Source organism: Salvelinus alpinus, chromosome 10 (assembly GCF_045679555.1).
Source record: "Salvelinus alpinus chromosome 10, SLU_Salpinus.1, whole genome shotgun sequence".
In the NCBI taxonomy this organism is placed as follows: domain Eukaryota; kingdom Metazoa; phylum Chordata; class Actinopteri; order Salmoniformes; family Salmonidae; genus Salvelinus; species Salvelinus alpinus.
Genome location: NC_092095.1, coordinates 25767102 through 25787244, shown reverse-complemented (window position 1 = coordinate 25787244; position 20143 = coordinate 25767102). Strand labels below are relative to the sequence as shown.

At 40.7% G+C, this 20143-nt stretch overlaps 1 protein-coding gene across 9 annotated transcripts; it reads right to left on the bottom strand.

The window, feature by feature from the left end:
• Window positions 1-1005: 1005 nt before the first annotated feature.
• Window positions 1006-20016, bottom strand: LOC139531781 (sialic acid-binding Ig-like lectin 13). Of its 9 annotated transcripts, none has more exons than XM_071328616.1 (11): window positions 19882-20016; window positions 19686-19736; window positions 19363-19513; window positions 16859-19002; window positions 13317-13383; window positions 12590-12973; window positions 11725-12030; window positions 11327-11593; window positions 2293-2392; window positions 2125-2182; window positions 1006-1838 (listed from the first exon to the last, which is right to left on the bottom strand). In XM_071328616.1, the coding sequence occupies exons 4-11, from the start codon at window positions 16871-16873 to the stop codon at window positions 1566-1568; spliced, it is 1470 nt and encodes a 489-aa protein (XP_071184717.1). In that variant the 5' UTR covers window positions 16874-19002; window positions 19363-19513; window positions 19686-19736; window positions 19882-20016; the 3' UTR covers window positions 1006-1565. The 9 variants fall into 9 exon arrangements, with proteins under 9 accessions (XP_071184717.1, XP_071184715.1, XP_071184716.1 ...); XM_071328614.1 differs by having other exon boundaries at window positions 19874-20007; XM_071328615.1 differs by lacking the exon at window positions 19882-20016 and having other exon boundaries at window positions 16859-18568; window positions 18697-19002; window positions 19363-19813.
• Window positions 20017-20143: the final 127 nt, after the last annotated feature.

Sequence of the window (20143 nt, the reverse complement as noted above, 5' to 3'; positions counted from 1 at the left end):
CATAAGAAATGTATAGTTACAGTAACCTCCATGTGGCCATGGATGTTTCATTATAAGGTTGAATGTTACAATACAGTGCCCTCCATAATTATTGGGACAGTGAAGCATTTTTTCTTCTTTTGGCTCTATACTTCAAAACTTTGGATTTTAAATCAAACAATGAATATATCAGAACTCAGGATAAGACTCAGATGCAGACAGCTAGTCACAGATGTTCATTGACCCAAGCAGGGGGCAGGCAAAAGACAGGTCAAAGGCAGGCAGAGGTCCGTAATCCAGGGCAGAGTAAGACAGGTACAGAACGGCAAGCAGGCATGCTTGGGACAGGCAGAATGGTCAGAACCAGGGAAACAGAACTTGCGAAAGCAGTGAGACAGGAAACCACACTGGTAAGACCTGACAAGACAAACTGCCAACAGACCAACAGAGAACACAGGTATAAATACACTGGAGATAGTGAGGAAGATGGGCGACACCTGGAGGGGGGTGGAGTCAAGCGCAAAGACCGGTGAAACAGATCAAGGTGTAACAGAATATGAGGTTAGAGCAGAATGGCAGCTTTAATTTGAGTGTACTCATCCATATTGGGTAAACCGTTTAGATATTACAGCACTTTATGAACATAGAGCCACAATTTTAGGTGAAGGAGAGCTGAAGGTTTAGGTGGAGGGAGTGCTGAAGGCTTTGAAGGACAGGGTCAGGAATGGAGAATCATTTAATAAGACAGGGATGTTTGAAGAGAGAAAGCGAGGACAATTGGTCCAGCGTCGTCCAGGTTAGAGGAGGGTTTGGCCGGCAGGGATGTTCTTGTCCCATCGTGCTCTAGAGATTCCTATGTCTTACTGACGTATTGTAATGAAGTATAAAGGCATTGGATGTTTTCAAGCTATCGCCCAAAGAATCATCTCTAATCATGACTAATCATGATGGCTTAATTATATCATTTTTAGGCATGAGATACTGTATGTAAAATGTTGGACCAATAAGAGCAAGAGATTATGGACATTAAATGTAAAGGTTTTTATTACAATGCAATTAATAAACAACTTCAAATTCAGCCTCAATGTCTTCTCTTGCTCAACATAAAAACTGACACGAAAGGTCCAACATTGATATAGACATAAAAAATAGATAATATTGTTATTCCGGCAACTGCATAAAAGTAAAAGAAAAATAGTGACCAGTAGATTTTATCATCAGTCTGGAAATGTACACTTACTTCACCAACTTCCTGTCTTGCATCAGGCCATTGTCTTTCCAACTAATTGTGTTTCTTCTTTCCTCAGTCATCATTGACTTTATATGGCCTTAAACTGCCTTCAGTAGTTGAACTCATTAAACAGATGCTCTGTGAAATCAGTACTCAAAATAAATTGGCTAAAATAGAGAGTATCATCCAACCACCACTGTAGTTACAGTTAAACACTTTTCATCCCAGAAAATTCTACAAATATGCAAATAATCAAAGAGCCCAAAATGGTAAATATAACAACTAAATACCAATAGAAAACAATTACAAAATACATACTGTCCATAAAAACAATTAATATCCATTGGCAAAATGCTTAAAATGCACTTTTCTTATTCACTTGTGCATAAACCCCATCTAGGTTGTTAACTGGAGGTTCCTGGGCCCCTCTCCCGGTCACACTGACTTCAGCGTATTCACTCTCCTGCTCCTGTTCCCTGTCCAGGGCTGCAGCTGGGGTCTCTTTGGGCCGAAGTTTGGAGAAGTCTATCTCACCGTAGTGGATCTCCTCAGGCTGGTCTTCTGCTGGTTCCTCTGGTTCCTCTCTGGTCATGGCCTGATTAGTATACATCATCCCAACTGTGGAGTTCTGTGGAGAGAACACAGGAAGGAAAAGGTGTCAGGAACCATACTTTGTAAGAATAAAGAACTGATCATTCCACATAGGATGTGTAACATACTGATATCAATTGCTATAAACTGACAGAAGTACAAAGTTCAACAACTATGCTATTATTATTCGTTGTTCTCACAGGATGTGGTATCATTGCTATCGGTGTGGTCTTATCACCCTAAATTTCCTCTTAGATAATTTTTGTTGTACTTCTTTCATTGCATTTTGTAGAAGGGTTTTAAAAGTTTAGCCTTATTCCCACCTGTCCTAGTGGATTGTCTATCCTTTCAAGTCCATCAGGGAGCCTAGATTTTCTCTTCCTGGAAGACATTTAGGAAGACTTTTTGAATGCACTGAGAAGGATTTCATATACAAAAGCACAAACACAAGATAAATACACCGTTTTGCAGAGGTACGGAAAAGTTTTTACCATCCAAAGAAAGTGATCAGGATGATTAGCAAAATGACTCCCAAGGTTCCTCCTGCTCCTGCAATTCCCCAAATCCTTGGGTTAAGAGGCTCTTCTTGCCCTGAAAATACAGCATATATTAAGGTCATTTCTTTCAAAAACAGCTCTAAAGTACAATATACAGTGCATTCAGAAAGTATTCAGACCCCTTGACTGTTTCCACATTTTGATACCTTATTCTAAAATTGATTAAATAAATTATTCTTAGCAATCTACACACAAGACCCCATAATGATGACGCAAAACAAGTTTTTAGACATTTTAGCAAATGTATTAAAAAAAATAAAAAACACTGCATAAGTATTCAGACTCTTTGCAATGAGACTCGAAATTGAGCTCAGGTGCATCCTGTTTACATGATCATCCTTGAGATGTTTCTACAACTTGATTGGAGTCCACCTGTGATAAATTAAATTGATTGGACATGATTGTCCACAGTTGACAGTGCATGTCAAAGCAAAAACCAAGCCATGAGGTCGAAGAAATTGTCCGTAGAGCTCCGATACAGGATTGTGTCGAGGCACAGATCTGGGGAAAGGTACCAAAAAAATGTCTGCAGCATTGAAAGTCCCCAACACAGTGACCTCCATCATTCTTAAATGGAAGAAGTTTGGAACCTACAAGACTCTTCCTAGAGCTGGCGGCCCGGCCAAACTGAGCAATAGGGGACCTTGGTCAGGGAGGTGGCTACTCCTCAGTAAAAGCCACATGACAGCCCACTTAGAGTTTGCCAAAAGGCACCTAAAGAACTCTCAGACCATGAGAAACAAGATTCGTTGGTGTGATGAAACCAAGATTGAACTCTTTGGCCTGAATGCCAAGCATCAATGTCTGGAGGAAACCTGGCACCATATCTACGGTGACGCATGGTGGTGGCAGCATCATGTTTTTCAGCGGCAGGGACTGGGAGACTAGTCAGGCTTGAGGGAAAGATGAACGGAGCAAAGTACAGAGAGCTCCTTGAGGAAAACCTGCTCCAGAGTGCTCAGGACCTCAGACTGAGGAGAAGGTTCACCTTCCAACAGGCCAATAACCCTAAGCACACAGCCAAGACAACGCAGGAGTGGCTTCAGGACAAGTATCTGAATGTCCTTGAGTGGCCCAGCCAGAGCCCGGACTTGAAACCGATCAAACATTTTCAGGAGAGACCTGAAAATAGCTGTGCAGCGACGCTCCCCATCCAACCTGAGAGCTTGAGAGGATCTGCAGGGAAGAATGGGAGAAACTCCCCAAATACAGGTGTGTCAAGCTTGTAGCGTCATACTCAAGAAGACTCAAGGCTGTTATCGCTGCCAAAGGTGCTTCAACAAAGTACTGAGTAAATGGTCTGAATACTTATGTAAATGTGATATTTCTGTTTTAAATGTTTTATACATTTAGCAAAAAATTCAAAAAAACTGTTTTTGCTTTGTCATTATGGAGTATGGTGTGTAGATTGATGAGGAAAACAATTAATTTAATCAATTTTAGAATAAGGCTGCAACGTAACAAAATGTGGAAAAGGGAAGGTGTCTGAATGGTCCGAATGCACTGTATATACAAAAGTATGTGAACACCCCTTCAAATTAGTGGATTCGGCTATTTCAGCCACGACTGTTGCTGACAGGGGCATAAAATCAAGCACACCGACATGCAATCTCCATAGACAAACATTTATTAGATAGCGCTGACAGGCATGGCAGTTCTGCTTCTAGCTCCTAAGCAACTTTGTAGTATTTTGTTTTTTTGTGTGTTTCTTACATTATTAGCACAGAACTTAGTTTTGTGTTATTACGTACAGCCGGAAATAACTTTTGGATATCAGAGCGGCGGTAACTCAACCAGCATTACGATCAGAATTGGATCCTTTGTAGTGACGCCTTAGACCACTGTGCCACTCGGGAGGCCATTGATGATGGTTTTAAGTTTTGGTGGACTTTTTTTAGCAGATGTACAATCATCGCAAATTGAATTATAGGGCGTTTCAGGAGTGAACAGAATTGTACACTCGCAAACTTGATCACAAATGAGGGCTGATGGGCTTACGTTGCCAACTTACCTCGCTTTTCTAATTATTTGGAATGATGGCCACGGGGATTGGCCACGGTGATTCCCCCAAGGGCATAAGGCGAGGGTAAGTGGAGGAGGGTGTGTCTTTTATGTGTTTGAAACGCAGCCATGGACACGGTGACTGTGTTCATCAGGAAGTATATAGGGGATGTTGTTCACACTGTGACTATTAAAACCTACCCAAACCAAAAAACGTGGATAGATGGCAGCATTCACGCAAAACTGAAAGCGTGAACCACTGTATTCAACCACGGCAATGTGACTGGGAATATGGTTGAATACAAACAGTGTAGTAATTCCCTCCGTAAGGCAATCTAACATCAGTACAGAGACAAAGTGGAGTCACAATTCAACGGCTCAGACAGGAGACGTACACTATCATTTTAAAGTTTGGGGTCACTTTTAAATGTACTTGTTTTTGAAAGAAAAGTAATTTTTTTTGTTCATTAAAATAACATCAAATTGATCAGAAATACAGTGTAGACATTGTTAATGTTGTAAATGACTATTGTAGCTAGAAACAGCTGATTTTTTAAATGGAATATCTACATAGGTGTACAGAGGCCCATTATCAGCAACCATCACTCCTGTGTTCCTATGGCACGTTGTGTTAGCTAATCCAAGTTTATCATAACAAAAGGCTGGAAACTCAAAAGGTTGGAAACTCCCTCCCTCAAACTTCCCTTCCCTTAGGTGAGACATTATTCTGTAACGATGTGCTCTGAGAGTCGGGAAGCAAGTTCAAGGAGTGCGTGTTTTAATAAATAAACGCAACATAATACAAAACAAGAAACATGAACAACGCACAGACATGTCAGTGAAACAGAAACAATATCGCCCGGGGAAGGAACCAAAGGGAGTGACATATATAGGGAAGCTAATCAGGGAGGTGATGGAATCCAGGTGAGTCTGAAGAAGCGTGTAGCGATGGTGACAGATGTGCGCCATAACGAGCAGCCTGGTGACCTAGAGGCCTGAGAGGGAGCACACGTGACATCTATGAATCTTACCCAGTTGATTAACTCACCCACTCGCCCAAATCTCAAATGTCCAGAGAAATCTACCCTGATTTGATTTGATATTGACAAATGTTCCACATAAATATTCTGCGGTTGGTGTTCTTTCTAATGATTTAAGTGACCATTGTGCTGTTGTTGCTGTTCGAAATACTAAGGTTCCTAAGACAAACCCATGTTTTATTCGTAAGAGAAATTTTACGAGTTTTAATGAGCAGGCTTTCTTTCATGATTTGTTTTATTTTGACTGGAGAAATATTGAGCTTATTCCTGACGTGGAAACTGCCTAGAAATTCTTTCATTATGTTTTTTTCCCCAAATAGTAAACAAACATGCCCCATTCTGCAGGTTCTGAGTTAAAAGGCAGGATAATCCATGGTTTTCTTCTGAGCTGTCTTGCATTATTCACAAACGTAATCTAGCCTGGGCTAAAGCAAGGAAATCATGTTCTGATGCTGATTGGCTTCTTTTTAAGCAACTACGAAACAAGTGTTATTTTCTTCTCATGAAGGCCAAGTCTGAATATTTTATGTCTGTTACCACTGATAACCTGAATGACCCTAAAACGTTTTGGAAGGCTATTAAGTCTATGTCTGGTAACAGTAATGTTAATTAATTACTCTCATGTGTATTGAAGGACTCTGTTGCTGTATATGGCAACTGAAATGCTGAATTGTTGCAATGAGCACTTTGTATCTTCTGGTAGGCTGTTTGATTCAGTATCCTCTGTCTCTGTACAACCCTGTGTGGATGAGCCAGTTAGAGCTGGTCAAACGTTTAGCTTTTTGCTATTCTCAGTGCAGGAGGTACATAAAGCTCATAGATTACTGCACCTGTACATAACCCATCTACAATTTAGCCCAAACAACTACCTCTTTACCTACTGTATTTATTTATTAATTTATTTTGCTCCTTTGCACCCCATTATTTCTGTCTCTACTTTGCACTTTCTTCCACTGCAAACCAACCATTCCAGTGTTTTTTTAGTTTTTATTTTACTTGCTGTGTTGTACTCACTTCGCCTCCATGGCCTTTTTATATTTTTATTTATTTATACATATATTTGTTTGCCTTCACCTCCCTTATCTCACCTCACTTGCTCACATTGTATATAGACTTATTTTTTTCACTGTATTATTGACTATATGTTTGTTTTACTCCATGTGTAACTATGTGTTGTTGTATGTGTCGAACTGCTTTGCTTTATCTTGGCCAGGTCGCAATTGTAAATGAGAACGTGTTCTCAATTTGCCTACCTGGTTAAATAAAGGTTAAATAAAAAAAATTAAAATAAAGCCCTGAAATCCTTAGATCAGAGAAAGCCTGCAGGTCCTGATCATCTTGATCCCTGCATTTTAAAACTGGCAGCTGATTTCATAGCTGAACCACTTACATATATTTTCAATTTAACCCTGAAATGTAATGAAATTCCAAAGATCTGGAAATCAGCATTTGTCCTACCACTTTTAAAAGGGGGAGATCCAACTCTTTTAAATAATTATGCGCCAATCTCAAAGCTGTCACCCCTGGTGAAAATACTTGAAACCCTTGTTAGTGGGTTAATGGACCAATCGGGCTTCAGGAAGAAGCATAGCACAATTACAGCAGCCATGAAGGTTTTAAATGATATCACTGAAGTCCTTGACAAAAAACAGCCCTGTGTCTCACTTTTTATTGATCTCTCTAAGGCTTTTGATACAGTTGATCATGCTATACTGAGGCAGAGGCGTAGGTCTTTTGGAGCATGCAGCTGCATGGTTTGCTAACTATCTGTCTGATAGAACTCAGTGCACTCAATTTGATGGGCTCATGTCTGTTAAATTGTCTGTCTGTAATGGTGTGCCCCAGGGCTCTGTACTTGGTCCTCTCTTAATCACTATTTATATAAATAATTTAGACAAACATTTGCAAAATGCGCAACTTCACTTTTATGCTGATGATACTGTTATTTATTGAAGTGCCTCGTCTCTCACAAAATGTCACGCCCTGACTGTAACGGCTTTCTTCCTGAGATGAAGGAGAGGACCAAAACGCAGCGCGGCTAGTGTTCAACATGTTTAATAACAAAGAGACGATAACGTGAACACTACAAAATACAAAATAACAAACGTGAAAAACCGAGACAGTCCTTTCTGGTGCAGAACAAAGACAGGAAACAACCACCCACAAACCCCAACACAAAACAAGCCACCTAAATATGATTCCCAATCAGAGACAACACAAAACACCTGCCTCTGATTAAGAACCATATTAGGCCAAACATAGAAACAGACAAACTAGACACACAACATAGAATGCCCACCCAGCTCACGTCCTGACCAACACTAAAACAAGTAAAACACACAAGAACTATGGTCAGAACGTGACACTGACCTTAGTTATTTTTGTTTTGTTTATTATTTTGGTTAGGTCAGGGTGTGACATGGGGGATGTATGTGTTTTGTCTTGTCTAGGTGTTTGTATGTCTATGGTTGCCTAGATTGGTTCTCAATTAGAGGCAGCTGTTTATCGTTGTCTCTGATTGGGAACCATACTTAGGCAGCCATATTCCGTTGGGTATTTTGTGGGTTATTGTCTATATGTAAGTTGCCTGTGTCTGCACTTGTTTAATATATAGCTTCACGTTCGTTTATTGTTTTGCATAGTTTGTTTAAGTGTTCTTTATTTTCGTTAAATAAATAGAAGAATGTATTCTTATCACGCTGCGCCTTGGTCCTCCTCTCTTCATCCAAACGACGAACGTGACACAAAATCTTTCCAGAACTTGCAAACTGCTTTTAATACTGTTCAACATACCTTGTGTCAATTGAAGCTTATCCTCAATACTGACAAAACTTAACTAATGGTGTTTTCTAAAACAATAAATAGACCTCTGAACCTTTCACCAATTACTACCTATCAGGGCAATGAAATTGAGACTGTAACCTCATATAAATATCTTGGAATTTGAATTGATGACGGCCTCTCTTTTAAATTGTACATTCAACAACGAACAAAAACATTTAAGCTGAAATTGGGATTTTATTTTAGGATTAAGGTCTGTTTTTCTTTTGAAGCCAGGAGGCTAGTATCAGCTACATTTATGCCTTTACTAGACTATGGGGATATTTTATATATGAATGCTTCCGCTCAGTGTTTGAGATCAATTGACACCCTTACCATGGAGCATTGAGATGTATTTTAAACTGCAAAACCCTAACGCACCACTGAACTTTATATACCAGGGTTGGTTGGCCTTCTCTAGTCAATCCTAGGCTCAGTCACTGGTATACTTTTATTTACAAAGCCATTTTGGGTTTAGTACCATTATATTTGGGGATTTTTATTGTTCAGGAATGTGGTGGGTACTCTCTTCATTCGCAGGACTTTATCCTGCTAACTGTTCCAAATGTCCGAACTGAATTTGGTAAAAGGGCTTTTATGTACTCTGCGCAATCGGCTTGGAACGCCTTACAAAATACTTTTAAACTGGAAGAACTTGTCCGGATTGGTGTTTTTAAATAATTTTGAAGGATTTTGATGCTGATTCCCAGACCTGTCAATGTTTTTAATTTGCTGTTTTATGATTTTGTTATACTCTTGTGAATTCTATGGTTTTTACTAGATTACCTGTAGTTTTTCATGTTGTCTGTCTCTAATTGTGTAATGACTTGGTACTGCCTATCTTGTCCAGGACGCTCTTGAAAAAGAGATTTCAAATCTCAATGAGCCCTTCCAGGTTAAATATATTTTTTTTAATAAGCCTCTAACTCAATCATCAAGTTTGCAGACGACAACAACAGTAGTAGGCCTGATTACCAACAATGACGAGACTGCCTACAGGGAGAAGATGAGGGCCCTGGCGGAGTGGTGCCAGGAAAATAACCTCTCCCTCAACGTCAACAAAATGAAGCAGCTGATCGTGGACTTCAGGAGACAGCAGAGAGAGCACTCCACCATCCACATCGACAGGACCACAGTGGAGAAGGTGAAAAGCATCAAGTTCCTTGGCGTACACATCACGGACAATCTGAAATGGTCCACCCACACAGACAGTGCGGTGAAGAAGGCGCAACAGCACCTCTTCAACCTCAGGAGGCTGAAGAAATTCAGCTTGGCCCCTCAGACCCTCACAAAATGTTATAGATGCACGATTGAGAGCATCCTATCGGGCTGTATCCATGCCTGGTACGGCAACTGCCCGCCCGCAACCGCAGGGCTCTCCAGAGGGTGGTGCAGTCTGCCCAACACATCACTGGGGGCACACTGCCTGCCCTCCAGGACACCTACAGCACCTGATGTAACAGGAGGGCCAAAAAGATCATCAAGGACATCAACCACCTGAACCACGGCCTGTTCACCCACCGAAGTCAGTACAGGAGCATCAAAGCTGGGGCTGAGAGACTGTAAAAGCATCTCAAGGCCATCAGACTGTTAAATAGCCATCACTAGCCGGCTACCGCCCGATTACTCCACCCTGCACGTTAGAGGCTGCTGCCCTATGTACATAGACAAGCAATCACTGGTCACTTTAATAATGGAACACTAGTCACTTTAATAATCATTACAGACTGTTTTTATCATTTCATATGTACTGTATATACTGTATTCACTGTATGTTAGTCAATGCCACACCGACATTACTCATCCTAAAATGTATATATTTCTTAATTCCATTCTTTTACTTTTAGATTTGTGTGTATTGTTGTGAATTGTTAGATACTACTGCACTGTTGGAGCTAGGAACACAAGCATTTCACTACACCCGCAATAACGTCTGCTAAATATGTGTATGTGATTTGGCAGTAGAATTGCCTTACTGAAGAGCTCAGTGGCTTTTGACGTGCCACCGTCATAGGATGGCATCTTTCCAACAAGTCATTTCGTCAAATTTCTACCCTGCTAGAGCTGCCCCGTTCAACTGTAAATGCTGTTATTGTGAAGTGGAAAGTCAAGGAGCAACAACGGCTCAGCCGCGAAGTGGTAGGCCACAGAAGCTCACAGAATGGGACCGCCGATTGCTGAAGCACGTAGCGCATAAAAATCGTCTGTCCTCGGTTACAACACTTACTATCGAGTTTGAAACTGTTCCAAACTCAGCACAATAACTGTTCGTCGGGAGCTTCATGAATTGGGTTTCCATGACCAAGCAGCCACACACAAGCCTAAAATCACCATGCGCAATGCCAAACGTTGGCTGGAGTGGTGTAAAGCAGACCAACTCAATAGTGGTCAGTGGAAACAGAGCAGTGGAAACGCGTTATCTGGAGTGATGAATCATGCTTCACCATCCGACAGTCCGACAGACGAATCTGGCTTTGGCGGATGCCAGGAGAATGCCACCTGACCCAATGCATAGTGTCAACTGTCAAGTTTGGTGGAGGAGGAATAATGGTCTGGGGCTGTTTTTTCATGGTTTGGGCTAGGCCCCTTAGTTCCAGTGAAGGGAAATCTTAACGCCACAGCATACAATGACATTCTAGATTATTCTGTACTTCCAACTTTGTGGCAACAGTTTGGGGAAGGCCCTTTCCTGTTTCAGTATGACAATGCCTCCGTGCACAAAGCAAGGTCCATACAGAAATGGTTTATCGAGATCGGTGTGGAAGAACTTGACTGGCCTGCACAGAGCCCTGACCTCAACCCGATCGAACACCTTTGGGATGAATTGGAACGCCGACTGCGAGCCAGGCCTAATTGCCCAACATCAGTGCTCGACCTCACTAATGCTCTTGTGGCTGAATGGAAGCAAGTCCTCACAACAATGTTCCAACATCTAGTGGAAAGCCTTCCCAGAAGAGTGGAGGATGTTATAGCAGCAAAAGGGGGACCAACTCCATATTTATGCCCATTATTTTGGAATGGGATTTTCAACAAGCAGGTGTCCACATACTTTTGGTCATGTAGTGTATATCTAACCAAAGATTGTGCCCTATGTGCCCCTGTGTTACCTTCAATAGCTAGAAGCACTTTCATTGACTTCTCAATGCCGTGATAATTTCTTGCTTCACAGTAGTACATCCCTCCATCACCAACAGTCACATTGAGGGTGTAAGTCTGTCCAGATGCTACCCGTGTTGGTTTACCCCCACAAATCTGGAACCAGGTGAAGTTTGTCACAGGAGGGTTGGCTGTGCTGCTGCAGGTCAGATTCACACAACTGCCCACTGATACTGGATAAGCTGGACTGAGGGAGGCTGAGGTGTTTTTTGGAGAGACTGGGGGAGATGGGGTTAATTAAGAGTGTATCTGGTATTTTGAATAGTCTGATCAATACCAGTCTATGACATAATCATCAGTGAAAACATAATGACAGAATGATCTACAGGATCCAGGGACTAAATCTTACATAAAACGTTAAGCGTCATGGTATGTTCAGCTGTCTTGTTGCTTGTTCCTACTGGGTAGACTGCAGTACAAGTGATGTTCTTCTCATGATGAAGGTGTGAAGGAGTGAATGTCACCGTGGAGAGAACAGATTTGGTTTGATCTGAATTCTCTTGGAGTTGGTTCTCAGGTGTAAACAGGGTTGGGAGAGTCCATGTCAGTTTAGGAGAGTGTTGGGGACAGGGAGCTGCAGCAGAGCAGTTCAAACTGACAGGCCTCTCTTCCTTCATCTCACATGAGACAGTAATCTCTGGTCTGAGAGGCAAATCTGTAATACATTGCAGGCTAACTTATTTTACACTCACGGTTGGGTAGGTTACTATCTAAATGTAATCTGTTACAGTTAAAAGTTACCTGTCCAAAATTGTAATCAGTAATGTATGGATTACCAAAATGTAGTAACATAATCTGATTACTTCTAGTTACTTTTTGAATCCATCAAACACATTTGGTGTGTTCATTGTGGTCTCTGATTTAAACTTGCACCTTTTTTCAATGCTGAATTGAATGTCATTGAGAAAACAGAAAGGTGTCATAACGTATTTGTATTCCGCAAACATCCTTTCTGAATTTAAATGTAATCGAAAAATTAGTCATCTACTTTTTCAAAAGTATCTGTAATCTGAGTGCAATATATTTTTTGCTGGTAACGTAAGTAATTGCAGTTACCGTTTTTTGTAATATATGATTACATGTAATCAGTTACTCCCCAGTCCAGTTTACACTGACAGTCACACTGTCCACTTGTTCTTATTCTACTTGTATAATTTGATGCAAGGACATTAAACAGATTTTTGGGGGGGATAAACAGTTAAATTGTATCTTACCTCTGACAACTATAAGAACAGACTTGTCAGGGTCTGTTGCTCTGAATGGTTTACTCTCAATTCTGAAGAAGTAGCTGTTATTGTAACTGGTGGTTACATTGAAGAAGACTGTGGTGCAGGCCTTCCAGGACATGTTTCCAGTTATCTTCCCTTGATAGGTGTTGTCTGTCTTACTACTGTTAAATATTACATTGTCCAGACTGCCACCAAAGTTCGGTGATTCTTTAATCCACACTCCGGAGGTAATTACTGTGCTGTTAAAGGTAGAGCAATCTTGAGGAACATCAAATGCACATGGGATTTGAACACAGGAGCCACTCAGTACATCCAATTTCTCTGGCATTGTGGTGATCAAATGTCTATGGCCAAAACAGGCCAAAACACCTGCAATATCAAGGTCAACATCAGAGAGGTTATGTGATCTTTTCAGTAGTCTCTGTCAATATTATGCCATTCCAGTTAAATAAGATTAACTTATTTCAATGTACAGGTGATTCATGATACAGTATGTCGAGATTGCATGCCCTAGACTGGAGCATACACATATCTGAAGTACATAATAAGAATGTATTTGAATTGAGACAATTAAACTGCAATTATCCGTAGTCAACTGTACTCTATTTTCACATTGAGAAAGATGGAGATATAGCTCATACCATAAAATGGAATGACTTCCTCTTTGTCCTGTTCATAACTACAAATAATTGGAGCTGTGTGGAAAACTCACCTGACATAAAGAGGCCAATGAGAAACATGTTGTCAGTACTACATGCCATGTCAGAATTCACATTCACCTGAAACGGTACAAACATACACTTAATGGTAAAGTAGCCTAACTCACACAACACTCTGAAATCAATTTCTCTGCACCTACTCAAATGGCATTGGAAGAGAAGATCACTTCAGATTTACACCTTCAATGAATTTTGAAGAGTCGAGGAGAGAGGATGCAAGGAGTGAGGAAGACAAAGCCAGTAACTGAAAGGTAGATGGTTTGAAGTCCTGAGCCAACTATGGTAAATTCAATGAAAAATATGTCTGTGCCCTTCAGCAACTCAGTTAACCCTAATTGCTCCTGTAAGTTGCCATGGATAAGAGCATATGATGCATTCAGAAAGTATTCAGACCACTTGACCTTTTCCACATTTTGTTACATTACAGCCTTACTCTAAAATTGATTAAAAACATTTTCCTCATCAATCTACACACAATACCCCATAATGACAAAGCAAAAATAAATAAAAAACAGAAATACCTTATTTACATACGCTACTAGTCAAAAGTTTGGACACACCTACTCATTCAAGGGTTTTTCTTTATTTTTACAATTTTCTACATTGTAGAATAATAGTGAAGACATCAAAACTATGAAATAACACATATGGAATCCTGTAATAACCAAAAAAGGCTTAAACAAATCCAAACATATTTCATATTTGAGATTCTTCAAAGTAGCCACCCTTTGCCTTGATGACAGCTTTGCACACTCTTGGCATTCTCTCAACCAGCTTCACCTGGAATGCAGGTGAAGCAGTTCCCACATATGCTGAGCACTTGTTGACTGCTTTTCCTTCACTCTGCGGTCCAACTCATCCCAAACCATCTCAATTGGGTTGAAGTCGGGCGATTGTGGAAGCCAGGTCATCTGATGCAGCACTACATTACTCTCCATATTGGTCAAATAGCTCTTACACAGCCTGGAGGTGTGTTGGGTCATTGTCCTGTTGAAAAACAAATGATAGTCCCACTAAACGTAAACCAGATGGGATGGCGTATCGCTGCAGAATACTGTTGAGAGAATGCCAAGAGTGTGCAAAGCTGTCATCAAGGCAAAGGGTGGCTACTTTGAAGAATCTGAAATATAAAATAGATTTGGATTTGTTTAACACTTTTTTGGTTACTACATGATTCCATATGTGTTATTTCATAGTTGTGATGTCTTCACTATTATTCTACAATGTAGAAAATTGTAAATGAAAGAAAAACCCTTGAATGAGTAGGTGTGTCCAAACTTTTGACTGGTACTGTAAGTATTTAGACCCTTTGCTATGAGACTCGAACTTGAGCTCAGGTGCATCCTGTTTCCATTGACCGTCCTTGAGATGTTTCTACAACTTGATTGGAGTCCACCTGTGGTAAATTCAATGAATTGGAGATGATTTGGAAAGGCACACACCTATCTATATAAGGCCCCACAGTTGACAGTGCATATCAGAGCAAAAACCATAACATGAGGTCGAAGGAATAGTCCGTAAAGCTCAGAGACATGATTGTGTCGAGGCACAGATCTGGGGAAGGGTACCAAAACATTTCTGCAGCATTGAAGGTCCCCAAGAACACTGTGGCCTCAATCATTCTTAAATGGAAGAAGTTTGGAACCACCAAGACTTCCTAGAGCTGTGGGGATGTTTTTCAGCGACAGGGACTGGGAGACTAGTTCGGATCGAGGGAAAGCAAAGTACAGAGAGATCCTTGATGAAAACCTGCTCCAGAGTGCTCAGGACCTCAGACTGGGGCGAAGGTTCACCTTCCAACAGGACAACAACCCTAAGCACACAGCCAAGACAACGCAGGAGTGGCTTCGGGACAAGTATCTGAATGTCCTTGAGTGGCCCAGCCAGAGCCCGGACTTGGACCTGATCGATCATCTCTGGAGAGACCTGAAAATAACTGTGCAGCGACGCTCCCCATCCAACCTGACAGAGCTTGAGAGGATCTACAGAGAAGAATGGGAGAAACTCCCCAAATACAGTTGTGCAAAGTTTGTAGCATCATACCCAAGAAGACTCAAGGCTGTAATCGCTGCCAAAGGTGCTTCAACAAAGTACTGAGTAAAAGGTCTGAATACTTATGTAAATGTGATATTTCAGTTTTTTTTTTTTAAATACATTTTCAAAAAAGTCTAAACCTGTTTTTGCTTCGTCATTATAGGGTATTGTGTGTAGATCGATGAGGGGAAAAAAACTATTTATTCCATTTTAGAAGAAGGTTGTAACGTTAACAAAATGTGGGAAAAGTCAAGGGGTCTGAATACTTTCCCAATGCACCGTATGTAAAACACATGCACTTCCCTCTGTATGTATTTGGACAGTGAAGCAAAAATGTTACATTTAGCTCAATACTTCACCATTTTAGATCAAATGTTTCAGTACAGAATGTCACCTTTTGTTTGTGGGTATTAAAAAAAAACACTGTAGTAAATATTACAATAATGTCCCAGAAATTACTACAGTCCGCAAAAACTGTAGTTTTTTAAAACTATAGTAAATACTACAGTATTTAATTTGCAAATACCTTGCCCACTCCCCTCTCCCATATCCCAATTTGTGCCACCCATAAGTGAAAGACCTACATGCCAAGTCTAGAGCATATATTGTGTTCTCTACAGGTTATAGAAAAGAGCATAAGCGCTGAATTATCTGTTCAGATCCCAGTCCTACCGACCAACAGGTTATGGAACATTTTATCTTTTATAATTTCTCCGGTATGTTTCCTCAAGACTTAGTCTGTTAAGACATTACATACTACAGTAAGGTCTGCAAAAACACTTCAGTGGATACTATAGTATTTTTTCATGTGGGTGTTTTGATGTAGCCATTAACTTCCTTTCTCATCATTATTCATGATTCATTCTTAATCATGGCATTATCAGGATTAGAGATGTATTGCATTAAACCATCCCCATATCCAGTGGTGGGAAAAGTACAGAATTGTCATACTTCAGTACAAGTAAAGATACCTTAAAGTATAAATAATTTCAAATTCCACTCCAACACTCCGACATAATTTACAGATAGCCAGGGGCCCACTCCAACACTCAGACATAATTTACAGATAGCCAGGGGCCCACTCCAACACTCAGACATCATTTACAAACAAAGCGTTTGTGTTCTCTAGTCCGCCAGATCAGAGGCAGTAGGATAGACCAGGGATGTTCTTTTGATAATGTGTGAATTTGACAAGTACTTTTGCATGTCAGGGAAAATGCATGGAATAAAAAGTACATTATCTCCTTTAGGAATGTAGTTAAGTAAAAGTTGTCAAAAATATACACAGTAAAGTACAGATACCTCAAAAAAACTATTTTTACTTAAGTACTTTACACCAATGCTCATATCAAATAGGTATTTCAGTTTTGAAGCAAATACATGAACTATCAGCAGTACTTTGAACATTTTAAATCTCATTATTTGCAATGAATTTCCTTCATTTAATTTGAACACTAAAATTAAAAGATAAGATTGTGAAAAAGTAAAAAACTTGCCTTACAATCATGAAAACCATCCACAGGAAAGGAGAAGCAATCACACACCCGTAGTGGTTTCTGACAAACAAAAGTGTTGTAATTCAATTGGGTCACATCAGTCACATACTTCCTATTACTATGCCTAGCGTTTAGACTGTTTGTCCAGTTACCGAACGGTTGCTTGTTAGAATACCAGAGCCGACAAGGTGAAAAAACTGTTGATGTGCCCTTGAGCAAGGCATTTAACACGAGTTTTCTCTTACTGTGATTGTTTTCAATTCAAATGGTCAAAAATAAACAAAAATAGCTTCTTAGCATGAGCAATTTCTCAAGCATGAATTTTGCTAGGACTGTCAGGTGTGGTCTGAGTGGGGAGTGGAAGATGGAAAACTAGCTGTTACTGGCAGAGAGGTTTAGAACTCTCTGATTGGTATTTTAAGTAGTTTACCGACTGGTGATGTCACCAGGCTGGCCAAATCTCCATTCCACCAAAGCAGGCAGGAATTTCAGGCAGTCTTTTCAAAAAGCTCTTACATTAAAAGGGCCATATCCCCCCCCCCGTCCCAGTCAGAACAGCCTACATTTGTCAGGGCATGGACTCTACAAGGTGTCGAAAGCAATTAACAGGGATGCTGACTCAAATGCTTCCCACAGTTGTATCCAGTTGGCTGGATGTCTTTTGGGTGATGGGCCATTCTGGATACACACATGAACCTGTTGAGCGTGAAAAACCCAGCAGTGTTGCAGTTCTTGACACAAACTGGTGTGCCTGGCACCTACTACCATTAGAGCGTTGGGGCAGAAACCAAAAGGTTGCTGGATTGAACCCCTGAGCTGACAAGGTAAAAAATGTGTCATTCTGCCCCTGAACATTTCAGTTGAATGTATTGTTGTGCAACTGACTAGGTATCCCCCTTTCCCTTACCCCATTCAAAGTCACTTAAATCTTGTCCTGCCCATTCAACCTCTGAATGGCACACATACGCAATCCATTTCTTAATTGTCTCAAGTCTTAAAAATCCTTCTTTAACCTGTCTCCACACCTCTAACTACACTGATTGAAGTGGATTTAACAAGTGACATCCATAAGGGATCATAGCTTTCACCTGGACCCACCTGGTCAGTCTAGGTCATGGAAAAGGCAGGTGTTAATAATGTTTATACACTCAATGTATATATAAAACACAGGGAAATGACATTTTTGACTGCACTGGGCCTTAAAGTGGATGCTTTAAAAGGCTATGTGCTGGGCGTCCTAATCAGACGTGAAACAGCGCACGCAAATGTGTATATGCTAATATTTGAAAAATCCCCTTTCTATTAAACCTTCCACAATTTGTTTCCGTCATAAAAAATTAAACAACAAAAAATGCATCAAACAAAACTTTTGTCAATAGAACCATCTCACCATCCTATATCTCCGGGCTTAAATGGGAATGCATGTGGGATTTGGAAAAATATAAATCAAAATACAAACTTCACTATTACTTTTATTCAAGAAAAAAGCATTTTAATGAAACTTGCTAGTTTAATTGGAATACGTTAACCACTACCCCATTCTCACATTTCAACATGAAGAACAGACTTGGCTAGATACTGTAATTGTAGATGTCTAATTATCACGCACACTCCTCAACTTCCTCTTTCCTTGCTTGACTTCCTCTTTGAAGTCTATTTGGCGGGGTTGCAACGGTCTTCCATTTCTTGTTGGCTGATCCCTTTATCTCAGGTTCCTAAATAAAAAGGAGGAAGTAGAGAGGATTATTTTAATATGGATACAGTATGGTGTGGACAATGTTTTTCCTTAATCAAACATAGATGAGGTATGGTATACACTGAGTGTACTAAACATTAAGGACACCTTCCTAATATTGAGTTGCAAGTTGACTCCAATGCTTCCCACAGTTGTGTCAAGTTGGCTGGATGTCCTTGATACACACAGGAAACTGTTGAGTGTGAAAAACCCAGAAGCGTTGCAGTTCTTGACACACTCAAACCGGTGTGCCTGGCACCTACTACCATACCCTGTTTAAAGGCACTGAAATGCATAGAATATGTACAGGTTTCTCTCTCAGAGAGCCGATGGTGAATAGAGTCCAGTCATCCCGGTGTGCTGCCTTGTCGGCTCTTCATCATCTTCTTACAGCCGTTCTTGATGCAGTCCTCACTGTGCACAAACACACTTCACAGTATGAGACATTTTATCACTCATACCAACCATGGCGTAACATCATGTGGATGTGGAGCAGGATTTCAACAGTGTGAAAAAGTAGTGCCATTGTCGGAAAGTACAGTGCCACATCAAATGATTCAAATAAAATTGACTTATTTAGAACACAAAAGTGTGACTGAAGCGTATATTCTCGTATTTACACCATTAAGTCAAATTTTCCATTAGTCATGCATTGACGTCAATGGGAGTAGGATTCACCCCTGCCATTTTTTACTCAAATAAATCAGAGTGGGGCTCCATAAGGGTTGGAATATAACCTCAGTGATGCTATATTATGTCGATCCTATCCTGTACCTGAACTGTTTCTCTGAACACATGAACTGGATAAGGGCGTCCTTGTCGGGCTCGCTCCACTTGAGGTTACTGTGGAGCAGTCCACAATGTCAGGCTGCAGGAACAGACCACTAGCCTCCTTATACAGCCAATCCTCTGGGGCAGGGTGCTTCTGCAAGGTGCCAAGGAAACAAACACTCACACTGACTTCTGGGAATGGGATAACTGCTGCGTGACGGTTTGGAACTCAAACTAGGGACTGCTTATTATGTGGGACTGTCGTGCATGTGTGCGTTTAAGAGGAGCAAATTAAACAATGGAGAATTGGGATTACAAACTCTTACAAAGTTTGACAGTCACAACACAGGTGAACTCACAGAAGGATAGGAAGCTTCCTAAGATAGAGAAACAGAAATGTTATAAGTAACCTCAAAAACAAATATCCAACACACACACAGCTTCTATTGTTATAATACTGTTAGATAAACTGTATGACTGGGATGAAAGATGGGTAAGGTGGTATAGAAACTACAGTAGCACTTTGCGTCGCTGGTGGTGAGGTGCCTCAGTAGGACCCCTGCTCCAAATGTCAGGTTGTCCGTATCTTCTGTTGCCGTGGCGACTACCTTCCCCACCTTAACCAGAGCAGCGCAGCTCACCTCTGCCTCACATGGAGCCTAGTGGGTGAGATGGAAGATCACTTAGATACGTTCAATACTTAATGAATGGACCGAGGTGTACAGTAACAGAAGTATGTGCACAGAAGATTGATTAATTTATGGGTGGCAAAACTTGAGACAAA

What these genes read in the sequence shown, in the direction of transcription:
- LOC139531781 (XM_071328616.1), bottom strand. An exon ending in CTGATCACTTTCTTTGGATG is followed by an intron (nt 2,183 to 2,292) that starts GTAAAAACTTTT and finishes AATGTCTTCCAG; the next exon opens with GAAGAGAAAATCTAGGCTCC. An exon ending in TAGACAATCCACTAGGACAG is followed by an intron (nt 1,839 to 2,124) that starts GTGGGAATAAGG and finishes TTCTCTCCACAG; the next exon opens with AACTCCACAGTTGGGATGAT.